General features: G+C 42.9%; 1 protein-coding gene across 6 annotated transcripts; it reads right to left on the minus strand.

The window, feature by feature from the left end:
• Positions 1-97: 97 nt before the first annotated feature.
• Positions 98-7,700, minus strand: LOC105279007 (WW domain-containing adapter protein with coiled-coil homolog). 6 transcript variants are annotated; one of them, XM_011338494.3, is made up of 13 exons: positions 7,404-7,700; positions 7,021-7,054; positions 5,596-5,646; positions 5,266-5,506; positions 4,949-5,034; positions 4,288-4,368; positions 3,696-3,903; positions 3,243-3,587; positions 2,796-3,022; positions 2,411-2,552; positions 2,003-2,229; positions 1,784-1,911; positions 98-1,646 (listed from the first exon to the last, which is right to left on the minus strand). In XM_011338494.3, exons 1-13 carry the CDS (start codon positions 7,442-7,444, stop codon positions 1,568-1,570), a joined length of 1,890 nt encoding a protein of 629 aa, XP_011336796.1. In that variant the 5' UTR covers positions 7,445-7,700; the 3' UTR covers positions 98-1,567. The 6 variants fall into 6 exon arrangements, with proteins under 6 accessions (XP_011336796.1, XP_011336798.1, XP_011336794.1 ...); XM_011338496.3 differs by lacking the exon at positions 5,596-5,646 and having other exon boundaries at positions 7,404-7,696; XM_011338492.3 differs by lacking the exon at positions 7,404-7,700 and having other exon boundaries at positions 7,021-7,318.
• Between the last annotated feature and the right edge of the window lie 2,004 nt (positions 7,701-9,704).

Raw genomic sequence — 9,704 nt, forward strand, 5'->3', positions numbered from 1 at the left:
TATATTTTATGAATACGTTTTTTTGGTTTTGTTTTAATCCTGTAAGTAGGATCGCTCCTCGACAGTTCCTCAAAGAAATATACAAGATAAGAGATATATATATAATGTGAATCTTTACTGTGTCACAATCGTGATTCTCGACATCCTCAATTGTATACATAGTTCTACAAACTGTTATAATAATTTTTTTCTTTCTTTCAGGAGGTAATGTTCAACGACGATAGTGTGCAAAACAATTCTTTCCAGTAGAATACGAATCGTTTAAATATGCTCTTTCCATTTCTTGCAGGATATCATTCAAATAAATAAAATGTTCGAAATACCTCAGTAAAGGATTCCTTAACAATATAGCCCTCTGTAACAAATAGTATACAATCTGGCGGTGTTACAAACTATTTCACATACAACTAATTATGTTTATTCGTATCTACGATTATGGGTAATTATAATTCAACACATTTCCACTCGTTTTTTTCTCGTTTTGAGAACGTTTGTACAGGGAATTACGAAAACAGGCTATCTGTATAATTGTAATATAAAAAATGCACAGTTTTTATTTCAGATCCACTGTTTCGGTTACAATAATAATGTTCTTACTAACTCGACAGATTCGCCATGCATAATAATTTGTCATTCGTAAATCAATAATGCTCACTCGGATTCTACTATTTACACGCTAGAAACTATAAAACGGTGGCCATATAAATTAATCTAAACGTTTCATCACTATATAGGTACTTTTTTTTAGTTACACGATGTAAATACGAGAGCGACACCTGCTCGGCGACGACGATACATTCTACAATGTTCAAAAAAGAAAACCCTGTAATAAAATGATTGGAGATCGAACGAAAATCTGGATAGAGAACACGTACATTTCCCCGTTCGCACGGTTAACGTATACGAATTATATTAAATTTATTAAGGTATAATAAATTTAATATTAAAGTTTTCAATGCGCGTAAGATTCTTGAATGTGATTTTGTTTGTTTTTTTTCTTTCAACAACAACAAATCGGGAGCTTAGGTAAATGTGAGACTATGGTGATAAAGAACTGTATTAAAAAACTTGTGGCACGAATTTTATTCCGAGATTTACAACAAAAATGTTTCAACTAGTTAAAATGTCGCTTAAATCCTGGGATATGAAACATTGACACGTATATAACATAGGTAAATACAAGAGAATGTGGACAATCCAGATATACAATTCAGTAGTTTGCATTGAACTGATAAAATTGATTGATTCGTTTTTTTTTCCTTCCTATTCATTTAGTGTGTTGTGTTTGCGACTTGGATAGGCCTGCTGTGCTTCTCAGAGAGGTGAATTCACTAATTAATTAATTATTACGACTCATTGGCTGACAAATGGAGCAGCCGAGCCTCTCTGAGCAGCCCATGTTCATTCGCTATTATATCACTTCTATTACGATATCATAATTTAGGTACAATCTTAATTATTCAATATTAATGAGAATATTAATAATCATGTTTTATTTTTGCTTGAATTAATTAATTTTATAGATAATTATAATCGTAATTATAATTATTTTATAAAGATTCTTACACTAAGAATCGTCAGACATGAAGGAATTTTGGGATTTTAACTCCTCCAGTGTTTGGATTTGTTGACGGAGGAATAATATCCTAAAATGGCAAGTAAAACGATTGAGATAACAGTTAGCAGGTGTAAAAAAGCACTTTTTCTTCCTTTTTTTTGTGCCGTACTTACTAAATGTCCTAATAACGAATAACGCGGCGTAAGTGAAGTGAGAATGACTTACCTTTGTTCCTGCAGCGTTGCCTGGATTTCTGTCAGCCTCACTATCGATCGTGCCGTTTTCAATTCTGCGGACACTCTCGTACATTGCAAACTGCCCATTGTGTGTGCTTCCTCACTAAGTTTCTGTGCCTGCGAGTACAAGAGTTACTTTATGTAAAAAAAAAACAAACAAATCGTCGGGTTAATGACAACGCGATGCTTTTATCTGGGATTCCTTTACCTGTTTCTCGAGAATATCAGCGGGGAAGGCGCGCACGTGCTGCGTCAAGTCTTCCCGATAATGGTTAGCGAGTGATGGTGTTAGAGAAGGTGTCAAGGGGGGTTGCACACGAGACAGCGCTTGCAGGCCTCCTGTGTTGCTCAGGTTTCCAAGGGAGCCTAACGTACTGAGATTTTGCAGCGAGCTCAAACCTTGTACTCCAGAATTCGCCCCCCCAGGACTCGTTACTGCAAAGGGAAGAATAGAAAATAAAAGAGGGAAAATAAATATAACGTGAAATGCAAAGAAATTCGTATAAATTGCAGCAACTATATTTTACGCGAGTGTTTTACATCTTTTTTTTTTTTAAATACCGCGGGAGATAACAATTAATTTTGAGCGTTAAATAATAATAATTGGAAAACTTACATTTCCGTGCGTCAATGCAATCCTGAGTTTCTGAATGTGTAGGAGTCGGTGGACCCTCGCTGGTAATATTACCACTTGTATCAACTTTTAGCGGGACCATTACATCGTTTCCACTGGTACCTCGGTCTCCGCTAGCGGACTGCTACGTTAAAAAGAATAAACGGATAACACTGTTCACGTGTTTCGAAACAAAAACAAAATCACCAATTATACCGTCGCCCGAAAAACACCGTACACCTTCTCGATTTCAGATATCGAGAGGTAAGACCGAACGTAATTATTGCAACGATGGCAAAATACTCTGACGATTATAGAATTTCCAAGATTAAAAAAATAAAAAAAGTCGTGAAAAATGTGAGTTAAAGGGACGCGAGTGTTTCCTTACTTGTCGAGACAGCAAGATTGCAGTTTGAATCGTCTGTAACGCCTTCTGGGGCGTGATGTCAGGTTGTTCCTTGTTGCCCGTGATTTGCGATAGTAATCTCGGCAGATTTGCCAGTGACACCGGTGGTCCCGGAGCGTTACTGTTCCCTTGCTGCTGCGTGGGCGAACTTAGTTTGCCCACAGCTTGCGGCGTCGTTGACGGTGGATGTGATGTTAACCGAGGTAATGCTAGGATGCGAGAGCAATGACAAAAAGTCGTCGGTTATAAATTTATGTAAAGTGTGTAGACATGTTTTTTTTTAATCTTTAACAATAACCGAGATAATTCTAGAGAGAAGAATAATCTTCGGCAACCACCTTATGTTTTTATTTCAAAAGTACATTTTGACGACGATGTTTCCTCTTTAAAACACTCGAGTTTTTATGCGAGTAGCAAGCAGAGACATACCAGTGGCCAAGAGAACAGGGCCCTGTGGCAGTGGATCGTGAGCGCAGGATGATGTCAAGGGTTCCGAAGTGGGTGTGGAATCGCCCGGCGATATATCCATGTCCTGTGCCTGCCGTTCCACGCAAACTTCCTCCCTGCAAGTTTCTCTCTCCCGTTCTCGCTCCCGTTCTCTCTCCCGTTCCTTCTCCCGCTCTCTCTCCCGCGCGGAAGCATCCTCTCTGCTGCTACCGCCGCCACTACCGCCACATGAGCTCCAATATTCTCGTTTGTCAGACTGTCGCGACGATTTACCATCTCGCATACTGCTACTGCTATTTGATCGCGAGTTGGAATGTTTATCATGACCTGTCCAGAGGAATTTCCAGATTGTAGAAAAAGTGCAGTCATTTGTCCTCTCTCATTACCCAACGTTTGCTTTGCCGCGTTTGATAATCACGAAAATATATCACGTACTTGACCTAGAAGAAGAATAGTCACTAGACTGGCGCTGACGATTGTCTGTCCGGCTGATCCACTCTCGTGGCTTCTCCCACTGAGACACCTCGGTCTTGCAGTTGTAATAATACTTCTTTCCTGAAGAACTCATGTGCTCCGACCAATCGCCAAACCTGGCCGTCCGTTCCATCGCACCTCCTCCTCCTCGCTCATCACCACGTTTATCCTAAACAGACTGTTCTAAAATTTCCGGAAACGATTGAATAGACGGGGGGTAGTATTTCCATTAATTCCACAACGTGTTCGAAAATTGAAGTTATACTCGTCCGTATTCTTCGGGCTATCGATATTAACATGTCGCTATCGCACGCATCTTTCGATACCCTTTGTACGCACACATTTACAATTCCTTAAGGCTGCGATAACAAATCAAGCTTTACAGGAAAATTTGCTCGCGTATAAAAATGACGTTGACATGTATCTTGATCGATCGAAGTCCTTATGCAGCGATAAAAATCATATCGTTTCGTGCGCAATCTCTGCGGCAACTTCAAATTTTGAATTTACGATTAATGCATCGGAAGAAACGTCGTAATCATAGGACACTGACCTGACAGGAATTATGTGATGGTTTTCTCTGAGATGAAGATTCTCTCGATGAATTTGATGATAATTTTATGGGATGTAAGATCTATAGACACATGAACGAGCATTATTATATTTATCGTGGTGCAACATGCAGCGAGCTGTGTTTAATTAATTTGCAGAAGCATCCAATGCTTTCGCAACGTATATTAAACGCTTCTTCTTCTTTTAAGAGGTAAAGGTGCATTTATAAATACCATCTTTTTTAGGACTGTGACCATATGCAAAGCATCTTTCCAGTCCATTTGCATATACGTAGGGGAAACAATTAGTTTTTAACAAAACTAAATAATATTATACATAAATATTTCGACATGCCGAACGGGTACGAATTTTATGTAACGTTTCCAGTGCATTTGCACGATATATTTAAAAGTTTGGCAAAATTCAAGAGTCGCGTCAGCCGTGAATCGTCACTTTAACAGACATTTTACGTTACAAGTAACAAACATCACGTTACGCGTTACATTTCATGCGTATCGTACACATGGAATAGATTTTACACTTCAAAAGAAAGGAAGATAATAGTAATTTTTGATACACCTGAAAGCTGCACAAGCATTATAAAAAATCCTCGCATTGAAATCCGTCTCCGGTCAATCTCAATGCGTCAGTCGAACACTCACCTCCCCGCTACTCCTATCATGGTTGGTCCTGTGTTCTGAATCCCTGCTCTCACGGCTTCTCTTGTCTTTCGGGGATCGTGCACAATCTACACACACGCAAGCAAGAGCATGTTACAGCTGAAAATGTTAAGGCGCACAACTCCGTTTTTATACCGAAGAAGAAAAGTATTCCACAGCATAAATGTAGCACTAGATGCGACTAGGAAATTCAGCAATGTTTACAAAATATCCTTTTATCGTTACGCGTGGCCTTTCAGGACGTCCGAAGGCGTCGATTGGTGTACGCGGTATGTTAAACAAAGAGGGAAATTATTTACCGGAATATTTGTCCTTAGAGGAGGATAGTTTATAGTCTCTATTTTCTCTCTCCTTCTTGTAAAGAGGCTTGGATGTGTAATTCCGTGGACTGTCCCGGTCTGTCCCCATGCCCATTCCCAAGCTGCCGGCTGGACTGTAAGAGTTACCATTTGGAGAGTCGCGTATACGCCCTTCATAACGACTGTCCGACGACGTGGTCGAGGAGGAGTAGCCACCCTTAGAACTGCTGTACTTGGCGTTCTGCAATTAGAGCGTTGGCGAGACATGAGCGAGAGGTCGCAGGCAAATCGATCGGGTATATGAAGAAAATTAATTCTGCAGAAACTTACTCTTCTCATTTCAGATATGAGACTGTTATTCGAACTGCCGATGTTATAGGTCTAATAATTGGAAAGTAACAGATGTTATGATACAAGGTTCATTACAAACAAGTATGTTAAAACGTCGATTCTTCACGTGTGTCGCGACACTGAGGAAAATCCAAACTAGCAAATATATTACTCGAAATGTCCAATTTTATCATTTAATCTGCTTATAGAATTATTCCGACGTGATTTCATAAGAATATCTTGGTCGTCGTTCATTCTTTTAAACGGAACATACTTCCACTCCAGGATCAAAGCCTCTAATGTATCATTTATCTAGACATTCCTCGTTTCCCAACAAAGATTACAACATGCATTTAAATACTCGATACTGCACTCTAAAGGTAAAAAATCATAAAGTACACATCGGTTTTCCTAGACATGAAGAGATTGTAAAGGCTTGGCGACTATCCGACGCTTGCGGCGATTTTTAACAAAATTCGCGTCAAAATGTCGCAAAATGCATGGGAAGGAGAAAACGAGCGAATCGGGACACTTAATAAAGTGGCACTCGGACGTTTCTGAAGCATCATCAGCCAGAATAAATTATTGATTTTCGCGAAAAGTGAGGTTATGTTTACAAGACTGGGTCGAATTGATTTCGCGCGAAACGCAACGAATTAGCGGTACGCGGATCGATTACCGCCCCCCGCGTCTCGACCTGGAGCCCCAGCATGCGCGTTCAGTCGTTGATCGTATTCGCGTGAACGATCGCGACACAAAAGAGGCCAAACCATGATCGGACCATGAGAGAAGATGCGTGGACGACTCTTTGCAGCCAGCCGCACCGAAAATTCAGCTCGTCAATATTATTACCCGCATCGTACTTTAAACGCGCCTAAGCGACCGGGCGTACGCGCGTCGACGCGACGATCGTCAGAGCCGATCGTTTCGCCCGCCGAGCCCAGCAACGGGGTGCCCCGAGGCGGACCGAGTCGCGCGACCGCGCGATACGAGCCGTCGAGTTACCGGCGATCAGGCTGGTCGCGACGACTGGACGACGTCGACGTTCCGATCCGCCGGGATCGGCTTACGGTGCGCGTAGCGGAGGGAACGATTCCGACGATGCCGCGCGCGAGAGAGTCGCGGTCGTCCCGATGACGGAGACGAAAGCGCGCCGGGAAGCCGCACGAGCGGCTCCGCGTGCAGGAATGTCCCGTCTCGTCGCTTTTGGACGCGTCACCCGCGCGACGACGCGCGACCGCGACCGACGGCTGATGCATGCTGGACGATGAGGACGATGGCGACGATGGCGATGATGATGACGATGGAGGAGCGAGCGACCAGAAGCGAGGTGAGGCTGCCCATCGATGCGTACGAGAATCCTATGCACCCCGTCCCCGCTCTACCCCCCGACACGTCGGTTCGGTGGTGGTGGATATTATTTACCTGATAGGGATGGGCCTGGTGCTTTTCGAAGTACCTGGAATCATAAGACAACGGGCCGTGAGTGAAGGAGGTCGTGGCGCGCTGTCCGTCGCCGCGGTCGCTTCCACGAGGTACGGCACCCGAGCGTATCCCCATTGTGGAAACAGGCTGGGCCAGCAAACGGCGACGGCCGACGGGTCGTGGCAGTGAGTCGTTGCGACGCGCGTGCACGGTCGAGCGGATCGTACGGACGAATGGACGGACGTCGGTGACGAGAGGCGAGGCGAGCTGGTGCGGAGAGAGAGAAGACGGAGGGAAAGAGAGAGGAAAGGAAGGACGGAGCGAGAGAGAGAGACGGAGGTTGGTCGTGTGTCAGTATCGGGTATTTGACGGCAGAGCCCTACCCATCGCTGATCCTTTGCGGTTTCCTCGCATGCATTACCATCAATGCCAGTGTCTGTGGGAAATTCGCGGCCTCGGATGTTCCCTTTTCGATCGGTCAATGTCATAAAAACAACATCAACGCTTATTTAGCAGTTAACTCTCTTTCTACCCGGACGCCATGTCACATACGTGCTCGGCCGCTGCCAGGCGGGCTAGGCGAAACGCTCGCGCGACGGCGTACGCCGCCGAGCGGTTAGCGGTGGTGGGGGCGGCGGCTAACTTCAGGGCTGTGAGGACGCGCGGCCGCACGGGCTTCCATCTTCCTCCGTCCCGGGTTCACTCGGATTCCGCGGGCGCATCGCCGGTGATCCCGCCACCGGTCGCCGGGTCGTCGCGAGACCCCGTGGCGAGCGAGCGAGGACGACGGTGACGCGCGCGGGGAAACGTCGCGGGATTCCCGAGAATTTCGAACTCGCGGAGACCGACGCGAGGGTTAACGCACGCCCGACACGGCACGGCGGTCATGTTGCGCAAGCCCGTGCGATCTGCAGCCACGGCGACGGTGCAGCAGATCGACGAGCGGGACTCCGTTGTCCGTACCGCGCAACCGTAACGACGCGAAGTGCGTTGCGAGTTTTCGCTCGCCCCAACGATCGACGGCCGCTGCGACGTTTGATCCGACGGCGCGGCGAGCGAGCTTCGTCTCGGAGACGTTTCGCGTCGGCCGAGTGATAAGAGACCTCCACTTAGTGCCGTAACCTAAATTTCCCTCCCATTTTTCCCTTCTACTAGAAACGCGTCATTGAACTGCGCGACCCGAAAATAACCGATCGACGCTTTCGACTCGTATTGGTCGAGGATGGAGATTATTTAATTAATTTATACAAAGTCGGTATAAACAAAGAAAAGGTGCTAATAATCAGTATCATTAAAAATTATGCTGCGAGAAAGCAACAACTTTTGGTTCGTTGTTAAATTAGCGTGACTTGCAGATAAAAATTATTTGTCTACTTTACCGCATCGCGCGCAGTGTTTACTCATAAACAAAGTTTTTTATAATCCGTCAACGGATTATGCTACCTAAGAATAAAAACGTTCCTCGACTCTCTCGTGGATCGTACTATTTAAAAATAAAAACTCCGACTGCTCAATTCTCGGTCAATTACGGCTCCAATAAAAGGCTAGTACCGAAAACTTCCGCTACGAGCCTCCACCGTCGTCGACCGAGAATCGAGGCAGTAGCGCAGCTCGATCACGGGTCGGACGTGGTTACAATTTTTTAATAGTACACTGAGGTGCATAAATGAAGTCCCTTTTCGGTGTAGATAGGTGCAGGTAAGCGCGCCATCTGCAGACTGCATGGCGCGCCTACTACCCAAAGACCGAACGCATGTCTGCATATTATTAATCATAGCCAATAAAATAAGTTAAAACGCGTAAAAATGGCTAATCCCGCAGCACATATATTGCTCGACCATGCATTTTATATGAAGAATCGATATTATGATTTGATTTTAAAACAATTTGACACAATTACTATTATTATTTATGACATACAATATATAATAATTATAAGTAATTATTTCGCAATTTTTAATTAAATATAAATTATTACAATCAATTATTTTAATATAATTACAATTATTATATAATTATATAACAATGATTTATTCTAATAATTTATATTTAATTTAAAATTGCAAACTAATTACTTATAATTATTATATAACATGTCATAAATATTAATTGTATGAAAGTGTATTAAAATCAAATCATAATTATCGATTCTTCGTATCAAATAAATTGTTACGATAAAGTATTTTTCTATAATTATAATTATGTAATATATGGTACGATGGAAAATTTCTCAGTGTAGAATTAAAATATTTATAATTTAAAATTTATAATTTGGTAGTAAAAACTTTCTCATCACGATAAGGTAGATGTTGTGCGTTGCGTTTGTAATATGGCATCTTCTTTCTTTATTTCAAGCAAGGACAAATGTTTAATTGTTTGCTGATAGGGGCAAATGGCCAGTCTTGCCTTCCACCTGCGGACACCCATGATCACCACCTATCAAGTGATTGTGCATACGAGTGATTGGGTCAAAATTAAAATTCATCCCATAGTGCCAAACAAAACAATCTTTTTAGAACCACAAATATAAAGAGAAGAAATCTTCGCATCCTATAAATAATTCTGATTTTTTTCATATTTGTATTTTGTATATTGCGCATTATAATTTAATTTAATTAACAGAGAAAAACTTTTCGGAATATTATAATACGATAAATATGTTTCGAATAGGACAATCATGCGGT

Source organism: Ooceraea biroi, chromosome 9, assembly GCF_003672135.1.
Source record: "Ooceraea biroi isolate clonal line C1 chromosome 9, Obir_v5.4, whole genome shotgun sequence".
NCBI classification, from domain to species: domain Eukaryota; kingdom Metazoa; phylum Arthropoda; class Insecta; order Hymenoptera; family Formicidae; genus Ooceraea; species Ooceraea biroi.